Genomic DNA, 15,116 nt, shown 5'->3' with positions numbered 1-15,116 from the left:
CCACAGGCCACAGGCCACAGGACAGCTAACCTAACCGGGCGGGAGCAAAGGATCCCTCCCTCCCTCCACCTCATCCATCTGTCCGTATGTCTGTCATGTGGGCCCCACCACGCACCGGTGCGAGAAAAGCGAATCTTGACGACGGTCTCGGTTACAGTCACCGCCTTTTGATGCGTCCCCGCATCCGCATCCCCGTCCGTCCGTTCCCCATCCGACGGCCCAGATCTCTCCGGGGGGCAGACCGCAACCGCACGAAAACGACCAAAAGGCGGAGGCGGAGGGGCACCCCCTCCCACCAGTCACCCAACATTCACTGACATGTGAGCCCGAAGAAGGGTGGGACCCGCATGTCAGTGAACGTACACTTGGTAAGACAATCCAAGCCCGTGGGCCTTATCTGCACGGCGCCCGGTAAAAACCCCTCCGCTGACGGGTGGGGCCCGGCGGCGGGTGGTGGGCCCCACTTGTCACCGTCTCCGGCACGGGGGGAAGTTAACGCGGTGCCGGCTCTCTCTCTCGTGTCGTCCTCCTCCTCAGCAATAGCGACGCCTCGCTCGCTCTCGCTCCTCGTCGCGGCCATTGCCGAGCGCTGAAGCTTCGCGCGCCGCCTCGGCTCGGCTGGACTGCTGCTGCCGCGGGGAGACGGAGGAGCAGCGTGCGGGCATGGAGAGCGGCGGCGCCCAGAAGAGCGGTGGGCTCCCCCCCCCCCCTCCTCGCGCTGTCCACATTCTGTAGTTTTGGTTGTGTGTGTGTGCGTCTAATGACGTGGTGGTTGTGTGTTTGGTTTGTGCAGGAGGAGGAGGGGAGGGGGCGAGCGGCGGCGGCGGCGGGGGGCACCACCTGTGCCACCTGTGCGGGTACCAGTACCCGAACGCGCACCCCAGCGCGAAGCAGCGGCGCGCGCACCGCAAGAACTGCGGCAGCCCGGCGCCGTCCCCCACCGCCGTCTCCGTGGGGGAGAGCGACGGGAGGAGGCTGCTGCAAGGTACCAGTACCACCGCGCCGTTCGGTTCCCGTGTCTGTCCGTCTGTCTTGCTCTCGCGGGGTTGGTAGTAGCCGCATGCCGCGCGTGAGGCTTTCATGGATTGATGCGGTTTTGCGTCTCCGTTCTCCAGATGACGGTGAAGGGGCACCGCGAGGAGAGGGCGATGGCTCGAGCGCGAGCGCGGTGGATTCCGGCGGCGTCTTGCCCGGATCTGCGCAGGAGGTTGGGAATGTATTGGATGACGATGGCAATGCAGGTTCTTTCTGGATATTTTTACCTCAATATTCTTGTTATTTCTTCCTCTTTTTTTGGTTAATTTCTGAAAAATAAATCTTTGGTGGAGATTTGATTTGTGAATGGTTGTCGTTTCATTCCTAATTACTAGTACTATGTTTTATATTATTGACAACAACTTCCATGAATCAGTGAAATTGTACTGTTGCGGCGTCTATAAATCAGGCCCGGTAATTTTTTTATTACTACCATAAAAATGTTCAGAGCATGTGTGTGTTCTTGTCATCTTCAGGGTTTAGATAATATTCTTTTGGATTAGCGATGATTTGGCATGGTTCTGATTTTCATGGAACTCCAGAACTGTGCATAAATCTTGGTAGAATAGTGCTACATTAATCAGTTTAATAATCAGCGAGGCTGGCGGCTTGCTGCTTAGTGGAGTAGTACTAGGCTTGGGATTTCACCAGCTTGGAAAATTGTCCCCATCCTGAGCCGGTAGCTTAACTTCACTGGCATAAAGTCTGCATCAATGTGAACAATTCACTGTGCTACATACGTACGCTTTCTTCAATGCAATGTTTCACAGGTGCATATATCTTTTTTGTATACATTACACCCCCACCACTCCACTGCATATAAATGTGCTCATTGGGTTGGTTGTCTTATTTCCAGAGCGTTCTTCTCCTGATGCTAGTGAAGTTCAGGCTGTCCTCAGTAAATGCACTGAAGGCAGTGTTGTCAGTGGTGACTGTATTCTTTCAGGAGACGATTCTAAGGCCAGTGGAACTCACAACGAGATTCAAGCTGTTAGTTCTGATCAGCACCTGGATGACACTTCTCTTCTGGCACCAGACCATGGAGATGGTGCAGGGTTGAGTTCAGAGTTCTTAGCAGATGAAATAAATAAGTCAAGTGTGATATCTCTAGAAACAGTTGCTTCATCAAGTAAAGATGGTATTGGGCACAATGAGGATGAATTCTCCTGTCTGGAGAATCAAAATATAGTGGAGGAAGATTCATCACACAATAATTCGGGTATGGTTTATAAAGAGCAAATCCCCTGTGAAGAAACTTTGTTCATGGAGCAAAGTAGGGTTATGTTTACTACAGTGGATGATGTTTCTAATTCTACCATCAAGGAACCTGTCAATTTACTTGGGGATGACGTTTCTCGTATTGAGAAGCTTATATGCCCAGATGACACCAGTGGTGACGATTTATCCCAACTTGCCAGCAGTGGTAGCCATTCAGAGGCACCAGATGTTGTCAAACCCCAGCAACAAGCTGATTCTGCCTCTCTGGCACCAGATCAGTTGATAATACCCAAGGAGATGGGTATTGATGAAGGACTGCATTGTCCTGATGCAGGTGAGAATTTGAGTTTGCTGCTGTCCTTTTGCTCGACGATTGTAGAGATTCTCTTATTTAGTTGACATGGTTTAGTCTATTTTGGCTATCAGAAGTTCATGTTATTCATTATGCCCATAGCAGTAACAGTTATGAAAATACTTAGCCTAAAAACACCTACATGGTCAAGTTCACACCCGTTTTATCCAGACTACCAGAATTACCTCGCGAATTTTATAACATGTCTGCCCATAGTACCTTGGATGTAACCATGGCACCCCCCCCCCCCCCCCCCCCCCCGGCTTTTTTTTGTTGAAGCTGTCTATGTTAGGTAGTCCCTCCATTTCACATTGCCCCTGGATTCATTAATTGATCAATGTATATGTTTTTTATATATGTGTAGATACATTAACATCTATATAAATTTAGTTAAGGTTAGAAAGTCTTACGGTACGAAATGGAGGGAATAGAGAATTCTTCTGCATGAACCATTACCTAAGTGTACGTACAATCTTTTTTTGGTTATTCAGCCTAACAGATACAACATGGGTTTGAGAACATATGTTCATCAGTACCTCGCAGTTACTTTATGTGCCATATGTTACTTGTTACATTATGTCCTGAAATTCCACGAACATTTTTCAGATGTGAACATCAAAGCTTTATCAAGTGCAGTTGAACATGCTGATGAAGATATCAGTGCTGTTAACCACACAAATAATGTTTCTTCGCCTCATTACACAGCAGATGACATACAGGATAATGTCAGGCAAACAAGTGATATAACTCTGATGCCATCTCAAGCCGACCGATCAGAGGTTAGCACATCCTCTACTTCTCATGAGATTGATAAAGTAAGTAGTCAAAGTGGTATTGATGAGACAAGTCCAAATGTAAACCTTACTTCCCATGAGGTTAATGAGGTGCACGGCATAGATATTGAAGAAATTCCACAGAATGAAGATATTATTGCAAATAATGATTCTCAAGGGTCCAATAGAGTGTGTGGTACTCATGATATTGAAGAAAATACGCCGAACAAAGAAATCATTGCAGAAGCTAGTTCTCACAAGACCACTACTGTACAGAGCACATATAATGTTGAAGAAAAGGAACAGATTGAAGAGTTTGAAAGCAATTCTACTTATAACAAGATTAATGAGATAAGAAACCTGGGCATTGAAGAAACAAAGCAGAGTGATGTTGTGGAAATTTCAGACAAGATAAATGTAGTGAGCAACCTAGAAAATGTTCAAGAAGAGCAGAGGAATAAAGAAACCATTGCAGACCCTTCAATTGAGATCAGTGTAGCAAATCTGCCAAGTAGCCTTGAACTAAGCAAGCTTGATGTAGAAACTACCACACAACATACTGCTTATGAGCCCAATACAGTGAATGTCACAGAAAATGTTGATGAAATAAAGCTGAACGAAGAAATCACTATAGACCCCACTTCTCATATCAACATGATATGCAGCACCACTGCTGATGAAAATAAGAAGAATGAAGAAATGTCAGATGGCCCTAGTCCTGATGAGATCATTGTGCCGCGTGACAAATTTAATCTTGAAGAAAATATTGAGGAAACTATGCCAGGTCCTACATCCGACAAGATCAACAATGTAGTAGGCACTAGTGACATCATTGAAGTCAAGAGTCAAAATCAAGAAGTAACTTCAGGAACTTCTGATGAGGACGATGCAATACGTATACACACAACTGCTAATGTCGAAGAAAAGAAGGGCGGAGAGCTTATTTCAGACCCTGCATCTTACAAGCTCGATGTGGAAAGCACTGCAGGTAATGTTGAAGAGAAAGTGCAGACTGAAGACACCAGGACTGATCCTAGTTCTCATGAGAGCGACATGCTACATATCATAGATGATGCTGAAAGCAAGGAGCAGGACACAGAGATCACCGCAGATCATGCTGCCGAAAAAATTGATATGCCACATAGCACAGATGATGCTGAAGAGAAAAAACAGGAGACTGTTAGCACGGATGATTTCAAAGGAGATGATAATCAGACCGAAAGCAACACGCCACAGATCATAGACGATGCTGGAAACAAGAAACAGGACGCAGAAGCCGCCACTGCAGATCCTGCTTCTGGCAAAACCCAGGGCACGGCGGACGACGCCGAAGAGAGGAAGCAAGAGGATGAGACCGTTAGCACAGCTGACGATCCTAACAAAGGAGACGATCAGAACGAAGAGGAGATCGCTGACAAGGAGGTAGTGATAGTGAACTCAGACAAGAACCACATCTCGCTCAAGTCCCTCCTCTCCGAGAGAGCCGCGGAGACCAGGGAGAAGAAGCCAAGCACCAAGGACCGCGTGCTGTCGTTCAGGCGGCGGGCGTCGAAAGACGGCGCGTCTCCGGCGAAGCCAGAAGCTGTTCCGGGGCAGCAGGACTGGAACTCCCCTGCCAGGTTACCCGTGGAGAAGAAACCCAAGGGGAAGAAGCAGCAGTGGGTGCCCTTCATCTGCTGCCCATCCCTAAATTGATTTGATCAATGCCATTGCTGGGTTCATATATGAATCTTTTTAGTTCGTCAGGTTATTGTTTCGCTTCGCTTCGTTTCATTCACTTATTTTGCTCTTGGAACTTTTGCATGCAGCACCACCACCACATATTATTACTCGACCCCTGCGTGCGTCGTTTTGTTGTAATTACTAAAGCAGTGTTAGTTTGTACGTAAACTGTACTTCCTCCGTCCATATTACAAGACGTTTTATTCCTGTCCAAACTGAAGTTTGATCAAGTTGGTAGGGACTTTTAAACATACATTTCTACTCTACTCTATTTGCTGTGCTGGAATGTTATGCTTTCTATGAACTTGGTTGAACTGAAAAGCATGATTTGAATTAGTTTGTAAACTTTGGTTGCATTCGTTTGTATACACGCTTTGGCCTGTTTTCTTACAAAATGTTTTTATATAGTCAATTTTATTATTTATATTATTAAATAGTTATAAAAAACATAAAAGCTTAGTAACAGTACATTTTTTTCTCGGTTTTTAGGATACGCTCTCTGAATTGAGGAAAGATGTTTTTTAATGGAAGTTTATATTATCAATTTTATTATTTATATAATTTAATGACTATCACAAAAATTAGATAATCTTTTTTTATAACCTTTAGCTTTCCGCTGAAAAAACTTTTAGCCTTAGTAGTGTTGTACAGCTGCAATGATGTCTAAGATCAGACATCAGCTCATATAAGCACAGGCCCATAGAGAGACCCCATAGTTCCATGGCAAAGTGGGCATGCCCGAAATGGCATCTGTGACATGATTCACATGAACCGTATGGTTGCCAACAAACCACGAGCATAGCATTCGTCCGTAAAGACAATAGAAACTTAACGAGATTTGGTTCAAATATGCATTGTCATTTGAAAATCTCAACAAGAATCACCACCGCCTGATAACTTCGAAAGTAACGCTTCTCATCAGTGTGCACTACTAGGACAAAGATTAGCCAGCACACAAAACAAAAGGATATGTCATGGGTGTCCTTAGGCACTAACAGGTTCGGGTCCTTGCTTCGATTCAGCTCCAGATCCAGCTTTCTGCGGTTCATGGCAAAATTGAATCACATCAACACTGGAGAATGTGAAATATAAAGCTTCAGGTTCCGCACTTAAGATGAGACAGATGCTTACACTATCATCGGCTGGCTGCTTTGTCATCTTGGCAAACATATTGCTGTAGAATTTAGCATCCTTCTTGTTGTACTCCTTAACCTTTTCCTTCAGGTTCTTGTATGTCAACTTCACATCCCTGAAGATTAACAGTGCCATGGTCAGTAAATCAAACTGAAGCGAATGTTTAGTGTACTTCCCTTGGGCAGACGCATCTACGAAACTTACCTGTTATCAGGATCGATTTCAAGAGCCTTCTTAATATCCACCTCTGCTAACTCTAGGTCAGCGAGTTGAATGTAAGCTTGGGCCCTCCTGTACAAAGCCTTGACATTTTGGCTATCAAGTTCCAAGACCTGGCAACAAACACCCCAATGTCACCTTGGTATACGAAAAGACTAGCCAATGGGCCTTTTGCAGGAAGAACTGGATGTACCTTGGTGCAAAGCTTCTCAGCTTGTTTGTAATCTTTCAGCTTCAGCTTGCAGGCAGCATTGTTCAAGTTGCAGGTCACCTTCAGTTGCTTGGATTGCTTCTTCTCATCTTCGCTAAATGAGCTGTCATACTCAATGAATTTTGCAGCCTTTGAAAGACAGATTGTTCATCAGCCAAAAAGGGATTACAAAAACAAAGAAAATCTTATGTAATATTAGTTATTTGAATAAGCGTGCAACAAAAGAACCATGCCAGACCTTCTCATAACGCTTAGAAGCCTTGACATATTTGCCCAGCTTGAATAATGCATTTCCCTCTTCTTTCTTTGCCAAAGCAGCCTCAATCTTCTCGACATTGTTCAAGTCCCATGACTCTTTATCCTGCGTACCATGAATAATTGGTTTTCCTCTGCACCCTTCACCAACTAAAAGAAATGTAACGTATAGCATTAAGAGAAGCATACCTTCACAAATGATACAAGCTCAACCTCATAAATCACAGTACTGTTTGGTGGAACTACAGCAATATCCTGCTTCGATTCGGCAGAGCCAAATGCGTATTCAGGAGGAATTGTTACAAGAGCAACCTCACCCTTCTTCATGTTTAGCACAGCACGGTCAAGACCATCAATGACCTCCTCTGGAAGGAAAGTAAATCAAAAGGAACATGTCATTACCACTTATCAGAGTTAAGGAAATTACTTACTTGAACTGAAATATGTATAGCCAGCATAGAGGAACTTGAAAGGCACCTTCATCAGTCTTGAATTCAAATGGCTCTAGTTCATCATGTCCCTTCTTTGAAAATACTGTGCCATCCTGAAGTTTTCCGGTTATTTTGACTGTAAACAGTAAATACAACTTTGTTATTATAGGCAGTAATCAGATATCGTTGACCTCTCTTACATAGGAGTATACAAGGCACAAACAGCAAGGCCAGTAAGCATCGTGCTTTAGCATACCTTTAACAACTGCACCTTCATTGGGACGCTCGTACCCTTCACCCTCCTTCAGAACTTTCTTCAAGATTTTCTTATCATCACCTATTTCTGTGACTGTTTTCCATGAAACCAACTCAAGATCAACAAGAAGAGTGGCATTTGGTGGTACAGCACCTTCCTCACCAGCTGCTGGTCTACCACTCTCACCAAATCCATCTGCCATTACAGAGTTTTAAAATCTTTTCAATCAACTCAGAGAGAGAATGAAAACCATGCAAAAAGGGAGTGAAATCAAAGAAACTTACATTGTGGCTTAACTGTAAGGAGCACCTTCTCTGCTTTTTTCATGGTCTTGACAGCTTTTGCCAGTGCAGGACAGAATAGCCCTAGAACCATACTTTCATTAGTTAGTAAGCAGCTGATTGTGCTCAATACTCTGAATGAGAAGTGTAGATAGGAAGATGAAGGGAAAGGGATAATCACCATCTTTAACAGTAAATTCAGCTCCCTCAGACTTTGATACAACAGTGCCATCCTCAAGCCGGGCCTCATATTTCACTACAGCAATGCAAAGGGTCAGTCACACAAACAAGGCAATATATAAGATAGAAAGAATTTTCAATGAGCAAATATTACCAAATACTTCATCAAGATCCTTTGGGTTCTCCCATTTCTCTCCCTCCTTCAGTATCTTCTTGAATAGGCCACCGTCTTTGCAAATGTCCTTGACACTTGTCCAAGAAAGCAACTCAACATCGAACTGCAGTGTGGCACTGGGTGGAATAGTTGGAGGTGACCCAGTTTCACCATAAGCTAAATCAGCAGGAATGGTGAAAAGAGCATTTTCACCTTTCTTCATGGTCTTGATACCTAGATCCCATCCTTTTATAACTTGACCTGGAGACAAGTTCAAGAAATAGTTGGTAAGCATTTAAGAGAAAAAAGAGATTGTGTAATCCAACCATCACAAGCAAACAGCAGAAAAATCAAAATGGTATGTAGGTGTATACTAAGAACAAAATAATATCCATGGGCAACTTAACTCAGAGCAATCTTCTTAACAGAAATTGTCCATTCTATCTCTAGTAAAGTCAACAAGTAAAGCAGGACCAGTAGCTATATTACCTACCTAACGAGTAAGCTGATCACCAAAATTGTAATAACGCCACCACATCTACAGACTAAAATGATCAGTGCATTGTTACAGTTGAGCATCACTGAGTGATATCAGCCAACGGGCTCTAGGACTGGAAGCAATCACGATTTACTTAATTACTTCCCAGTGCAAAACGAACTAAGTACTATTAAGAATTTCATATCTGGGATATCTGCAATCCTAGTCATTTCTATCTGAGAAGAATAACATATCAAAGATGTCGATGGAGATATGAATAGATAAACTGACTGAAACCATGCAAAGAATTTAGCACAAAATGGTGATAGGGACAGGCAGAGAGCGATGGACACGGAAATGGCGGTGTGCAGAAGTTCCAATCACAATGCCTACGTGATGTGCATAAAATATGAGAACACAAAATGTAGAATGGAGAAGAAATTGTACCTTGTCCCAACTTGAATTTGAAGGGTGTCCCACGATCACGGCTTGAATCAAACTTCGTTCCATCAACCAGTGTGCCCGTGTAATGTACTGAAACATGAAGAAAAAGGTTCAGGGTGATTTCGCTACATAAATTCTTCCAAGATAAAGACTGATGTCAGGACAAAACTGATCTATAAATCATCAGTTACCACCATGGAACAACATAGCGTTAAACAGAAAATGATACATGCATTTAGTGGTTTCCTCAACAAAACCATGAAAATTCATACATAAGTAACAACATTGAGGCAAACCAAAATAATCCCTATTTCAAAAACCATCACCCTTAAAATATAAGGCCACACAGCTATAGAAACAAATAAGCTCTTGCAACAAAATTTTGTGTTCTCTCCGAATGTTGCAATACAACTAGCAATTGAAAAATGCATAATCAGTTTAAACACTAAACTATCCTAATGTCACGATCTAGCTCGAAATCAATATGACATCATAAGACAAGTGGTTAAGATAGCACCAATTTTCACCTAAATTTAAAACTAATTCTGCATCCCATAAACCCTAAACCCCCAACGCATAGCTACTGGCTGATTGGATCAAGTGCAACACACCAAAACCATCCACGAATTGAGGAGGCGTCGCCGCCGCGGGCGGAACCACGTCGCATACCTTCGACCTCGTCGCCGACCTCGGGGGTCTCCCACCCCTCGCCCTCCTTGAGCAGCTTCTTCCTGAGCCCCTGCTTCCCGATCTCCTTCTCCTCGCCCACCTTCAGCACCGGGCCGTCGTCGCCGCCGCCGAAGTCGCCCATCCCGTCCTCCCCCATCATCATGTCTTCGGCGCCGGGCAGCGGCATGTCGAAATCGTCGTCCATGGCGGGCGGGGCGGAGTGCGAGATCTGCGGGCTAGGGTTTCGAGGGTTTGGAGACTTTGGAAGGTTCGGGAGAGCACGGGAGGATGACGACGAGGGGAGGGTTTTAAATGGATGTGGGGAGCAGGAATCGGGTGGGCTTCTAGAGTGTTCCGAGGAGGAAATAAAAATGGGAAGCCGATGGCCCGGATGCTTCTGGATCTGAGGTCTCACCCAACATGTCAAGCAAAGCATTTCTCTTCGATTTTCAAAGCAAAAGCGAAAAAATGTATTTAAATAATAGAAAATAATTTATAAATAAAATATTTATATACAGGGTCATCACGACTCAACAGAAAAGATATAAAAAAAACTACGATAAAAAGATACAAAATTAGTACAAAGCGAAAGCAAAGTCCAAAAATTTTGGATTATAAGGTAAGAGCATTAAAATGACGGAGCAAATAGTTAACTGAGCTGCTGGAACTAAGATGGGACTGAAGTGTTTTGGTTAAGGTTACAGTAAATTTTGCAAGAGTATTTTGAAGGAAAAACAGAGGAAGTTTGAAGTGAATTTTGAAGGAGATTTTTTTTTAAGAAACAGTTCAAAAGGAGTAAATGTAATGTTGCCTTAGCTTTGATAAGCATTCGTCCATTAGAAGAGAGTAAATCTAAAGCTGAGCTTATTATATATAAGTGCAATCAGTCTCGACATTTGATACCACGCATAAAGAGCAACTGAAAGTAAAAAAAGAAAGGGACAAAAGTCACAAAACAAGATCGTCATCATCACTCTTCGCTGCATCATTTACATATGCGATTCTGATTGCACCTTCTTCAACCTCCACATTCCAGCACTGCCTACCTTAGCCAATATTTTTCCCAATTTCGAAGGCAATGCCTAAATCTGCTATTAGTGCAACCATAAAATCACAATTCACAAGGATTATGTTTCACTGCTTACGTCGATAATTCCAGTACTCAGTTTGATCAGCATGAAGGAGGGAGATCCAAGATGATAGAAATTTCGATCCCAACGACCTGTGCGCATCAGAAATAGGGAAATCCCTGACGATTCTGGTCTCCAAGCATCGGCACACCACTCACACTGCTGCTTTGGTGAGAAAATCAGTCCTCACTCAGCTTCACTTCCTTCATTTCAATTTATATCTTGTGAAAACAACATTCTTTTAAATATTGTGAAAATCATATTATTCAACACAATGTGCTGTTTACATCCTTCTGGGATGTAGAGGCCGGATTTTAATCCATTATCTAAAAAAACATTAATCAACAGAACCATAGCAACCAAATGGAATTTTTGGTGCTATGAGGAATTCACCCTTTCTATGACTTGCCGCCAGCATGACCAGTTAATTTACAGTTTTATCCTATTGGATGCAGGGTGATGTAGGATCCATTTTTTCATAGAAGCATCTTAATCGTTATGATTATGCTTATCTCTAGAACATCCACAAGTATTCTAAATGGTGTGAACAAAGTGCAACAGTCGGACTTCCCATCAATAGCAGATAATTATGGAGTCCTCACCAAACTCAACCTGAGGTCCTGCAAGGACATGAAAGAAAGTTTACCAGCATTTAGGACACAACATTTGTAATGATTTCAAAAGAGAGCATTTCATGGACACTGGTGATTTACAGTAGAAAATTCGTGCTCATTTCCAACAAAGAGTCGTGATGATGTAGAGCAGGAGATGTGAAAATCAATTACGACATGAGAGCTTTGACAATGTCATGTATAACACAGTGAGGAAAAACATTTGAAAGCAACCCAGGAATTTTAAATATGGAACTTATTTTCAGTAGCGGTATTGCAACTCAACAGTGAAGTATATTACCTTCCTTCTCTAGTCCGTCAAAATTAAATACTACATTGTATCTTATTGGTATGTAAACAATCATCTGGGGTTTCAATAACTTTAAACTGGCCTCTCTAATATAATAAAAGATGACTTGTTCCCATGTTTAACATACATGAATCTTTCAATAAGCCCAGAACTAGTGTATACTTGAATAGGAAAAGCACTAGTTCCACTACGCTGCTGAAGATCCTCAGAACATTAGAAATTTTAAATCTACTGTGAGTGTGATCACAGATCTATCAATATTCATCCTGTTTGCCTTAACTAAATAACTTTAACAGATTAGCTGAAGCTCAATGTGGCCTTATTACAAAATAGTTCAAACACATAACAGGCATATTAGACAGGATTTCTCTGATGGCAAGAGACACAATCAAAAGAAGAGGAAATACAAATATTCCGATCATACCTGGAAATCCAACAGCATTGCTATGAGGTTTGCAAGCTCCCATATGGAAAAGGGGAAATGCACACAGCCCATAATCCATTCAATTCCCATTCAGCGACATCTCGAGCCGCTCCATCCTCTGAGCTAGATCATGCTTCCCACAATGCCGCAACCCGCCAACTACAGCATTAAAGGTTTGAGCACGAGGAGCGAATCCAGCCTCACTCATCTCAACAAGGTAATTTGCAGCATGCACAAATCGACCACCTCTCACACACATCTTAACAAGCATCACATACACAGGACGATTTGGTGGGTGTCCCTTCGACTTCATATCAGCGAAAAATGCGAAAGCGTCGGCGAAACGCCCTGCCTTACAGAGTGCCTTGATGATCGCTGCATACAGGCTTGGGAATGGACGGTGACCATCCTCAAGGGCTGCATAGAACAACCGAAATGCTTCATCAATTCGGCCAGCTTTGGCCACAGCCGGTATCATCACCTTGTAGGTTGAGATGTCCGGGCACAGGCCGCGGCTGGAAGCATCGGAGAGAAGCGCCACCACGAATTCCACATCTCCAGCATTGCAGAGTGCCTCGGCCAGCGAGTTGAATGTGTTCACATCGGGGAGGACGCCCTCCTTGGTCATCCGGAGCGCAAAGGCCTTGGCCTCCTCGAGGCGACCGGCGCGGACGAGCCCGTCGACGAGAAGGTCCCTGCCGCGCACCGGCGGGCGGAACCCTCGCTCCGCCATGTCGTCGAGGAACGCCTGCGCCTCACGGAGCTTCCCCGCGGCGCACCAGGCGTCGACGAGGGTGCTGAACGTGGCGCGGTCGGGGGCCACGCCCTTGCGCGCCATGCGGCGGAGCAGCTTGTACGCGCCGGCGAAGTTGCCGTTGGCGCAGAGAGCGTCGAGGAGGGCGTTGTAGACCTGGGTGTTCTGGGAGCAGCCGAAGCGCGGGAGGCGGTTGAACACCTCGATGGCCTGGTCGGTGAGGCGGGAGTGGCCGTAGGAGGAGATGACGGCGGCGAAGGTGGAGGGGGAGAGCGGGAGGCCGAGGCCGCGCATGTCGGAGGCGAGGGACCAGAGGTGTGTGAAGAGGCGGGCGCGGGCGAGCGGGAGGAGCAGCGCGTCGAAGTGGTCGGCGGAGGGGGAGAAGGCCGGCCTGGCGCGGAGCCAGGCGAGGAAGCGCGCGGCGTGGAGCGGCTCCGCGGGGGCGGCGGCGCGGATGACGCGAAGCGCGAGGTCCGGCGGGAACGGGGACGGGAGGCGGAGGCGGTTGAGGGTGCGCTCCAGGTAGAAGTCGCGGCGCACGATGGTGGCGATGTGGTGCACCGCCGCGAAGTACGCGTCCTTCGAGGTCGGGTGCTGCTGCTGCGGCGGCGGCTGCGCGGAATCCGGTAGCGTGGCCAAGCCGCGGACGCCGTGGCCGACGCCGACGCGGCGCAGCACGGCGGCGGCGGGCGGCGGCATGGGTCGCACTGGCCGCGGCCGCAGTCACACGCATCCGGCGAGGTAAGGGTGGACTTGGGCCCACTAACCGAGAAGCCTACTGGGTTGGGCTAGTGGGCTAAACACATGGGCTTCGGTCAGTGTGCTAGATGGCCGTATAGCAACGGTGGGCTGGATTCTCAGCCTTCGTCGTCGCCGTCGTCTTCTACCTCTCGTCACCTTCCTTACCACGTTCTTGCATTGGCCATCGCCGTCGCCGGCGCATGGCCGGCTGCGTGATGGCAGTACGCTGCTGCTAGATATTTCTGGCCCTACGAGCAGCCTGAGTACCTCTGAGACGTGACGTGTGCATCCAGGAGGGACGTATCAGAATCATATTGTACATGCGTTGTCGCCTTGCCGGTCGATTAAGTATTTATCATGTTGGATGTTTGACCGGACGTCGGAAGAAATCTTTAGACACGAATGAAAAAACGAATTTCATTGCCCGCCTAACAACCGCACGACAAATCTTTTAAGCCTAATTAATCCGTCATCAGCACATATGGGTTGCTATAACAATTATGGCTAATCATGGACTAGCTTAAAAGATTCGTCTCACGATTTTTTCCTAAGTATATAATTAGTTTTTTTATCTATGATTAATACTCTATTTAAATATTAAAAGTTTTGATGTGATGTTTTTAGGGAAAAAATTAATTTAGGAAGTAAACGGGACGAGAGTGAGGCCCTTTTTTGTTGGAGCTTTCTCATCGTTGGTTTGGCTTTTTCTCCAGCTTCTTGTTGTTGGTTGCTTCTCTTGACCATGCCAAGGCCTGCCTGCTGCTGCCCTGAGCCACTGACCGACCTGCAGCAGCTGCCTGGGAGCCCTGATTTTTGGTTCACTTGCATGCACAGATGCATGCTGATGTAGTACGTGGGAAAAAGAGATGGTGAAAAACATCTTAAATAATTCACCCAATTAAGAAACAGTATTTACTGTTCACAAACAGCAGCATGCAAGATCCTCCTGCCAGCTATATATGGTCCCAGTTTCGGGGGAGAAAGCTTGAAATCTAAAGAATCGGGGAGAAACTAGCTTCTTAAAATATATAAAAAAAGATAGATTATTTTTTATATTTTTAGTTTATTTTATGGACTTTACAACTATAGATTCTCATAATTTGATTAGAATCTTAATGGGCTAAGGCCGTGTTCGGCACAGCCAACTAGTTAACTAAACCCCTCGTTTTTCGTGCGCACGGTTTCCAAACTGCTAAACAGTATATTTTTTGCAAAAATTTTCTACAAGAAAAATATTTTTAAAAATTATATTAATCTATTTTAAATTATTGTGATAATTAATGTTAATCATATACTAATCTATTGCTATATTTTCCATATCGGATAAGTTAAAT

The 15,116-nt window shown here is 44.9% G+C and overlaps 3 protein-coding genes across 4 annotated transcripts; 1 reads left to right on the top strand and 2 right to left on the bottom strand.

The window, feature by feature from the left end:
• Nucleotides 1–487: 487 nt before the first annotated feature.
• On the top strand, nucleotides 488–5,315 carry LOC102704831. Of its 2 annotated transcripts, XM_006660242.3 has the most exons (5): nucleotides 488–691; nucleotides 794–985; nucleotides 1,116–1,241; nucleotides 1,892–2,587; nucleotides 3,212–5,315. In XM_006660242.3, exons 1-5 carry the CDS (start codon nucleotides 664–666, stop codon nucleotides 5,071–5,073), a joined length of 2,904 nt encoding a protein of 967 aa, XP_006660305.2. In that variant the 5' UTR covers nucleotides 488–663; the 3' UTR covers nucleotides 5,074–5,315. The 2 variants fall into 2 exon arrangements, with proteins under 2 accessions (XP_006660305.2, XP_015696127.1); XM_015840641.2 differs by lacking the exons at nucleotides 488–691; nucleotides 794–985 and having other exon boundaries at nucleotides 1,193–1,805.
• A 520-nt stretch (nucleotides 5,316–5,835) lies between these two features.
• LOC102716521 (70 kDa peptidyl-prolyl isomerase) lies at nucleotides 5,836–10,157 on the bottom strand. The gene is made up of 13 exons (XM_006659533.3): nucleotides 9,813–10,157; nucleotides 9,147–9,233; nucleotides 8,222–8,482; nucleotides 8,069–8,143; nucleotides 7,891–7,971; nucleotides 7,607–7,801; nucleotides 7,397–7,486; nucleotides 7,109–7,284; nucleotides 6,903–7,025; nucleotides 6,647–6,793; nucleotides 6,439–6,566; nucleotides 6,232–6,349; nucleotides 5,836–6,138 (listed from the first exon to the last, which is right to left on the bottom strand). Exons 1-13 carry the CDS (start codon nucleotides 10,015–10,017, stop codon nucleotides 6,085–6,087), a joined length of 1,740 nt encoding a protein of 579 aa, XP_006659596.1. The 5' UTR covers nucleotides 10,018–10,157; the 3' UTR covers nucleotides 5,836–6,084.
• A 519-nt stretch (nucleotides 10,158–10,676) lies between these two features.
• LOC102716800 (pentatricopeptide repeat-containing protein At5g18390, mitochondrial) lies at nucleotides 10,677–13,741 on the bottom strand. Its single transcript, XM_006659534.3, has 2 exons — nucleotides 12,288–13,741; nucleotides 10,677–11,562 (listed from the first exon to the last, which is right to left on the bottom strand). Exon 1 carries the CDS (start codon nucleotides 13,738–13,740, stop codon nucleotides 12,367–12,369), a length of 1,374 nt encoding a protein of 457 aa, XP_006659597.3. The 5' UTR covers nucleotide 13,741; the 3' UTR covers nucleotides 10,677–11,562; nucleotides 12,288–12,366.
• Nucleotides 13,742–15,116: the final 1,375 nt, after the last annotated feature.

Source organism: Oryza brachyantha, chromosome 8, assembly GCF_000231095.2.
Source record: "Oryza brachyantha chromosome 8, ObraRS2, whole genome shotgun sequence".
Taxonomy (NCBI): domain Eukaryota; kingdom Viridiplantae; phylum Streptophyta; class Magnoliopsida; order Poales; family Poaceae; genus Oryza; species Oryza brachyantha.
This window is presented reverse-complemented; position numbering and strand designations above follow the sequence as displayed.

Coding starts and splice junctions, on each gene's coding strand:
- LOC102704831 (XM_006660242.3), top strand. CDS start 664: ATGGAGAGCGGCGGCGCCCAGAAGAGCG. Junction 986..1,115: donor CGGGAGGAGGCTGCTGCAAG/GTACCAGTACCA, acceptor TCCGTTCTCCAG/ATGACGGTGAAGGGGCACCG. Junction 2,588..3,211: donor ACTGCATTGTCCTGATGCAG/GTGAGAATTTGA, acceptor AACATTTTTCAG/ATGTGAACATCAAAGCTTTA.
- LOC102716521 (XM_006659533.3), bottom strand. CDS start 10,017: ATGGACGACGATTTCGACATGCCGCTGCCCGGCGCCGAAGACATGATG. Junction 9,234..9,812: donor GGTCGGCGACGAGGTCGAAG/GTATGCGACGTG, acceptor TTCATGTTTCAG/TACATTACACGGGCACACTG. Junction 6,567..6,646: donor CTGAGAAGCTTTGCACCAAG/GTACATCCAGTT, acceptor GTTTGTTGCCAG/GTCTTGGAACTTGATAGCCA.
- LOC102716800 (XM_006659534.3), bottom strand. CDS start 13,740: ATGCCGCCGCCCGCCGCCGCCGTGCTGCGCCGCGTCGGCGTCGGCCAC.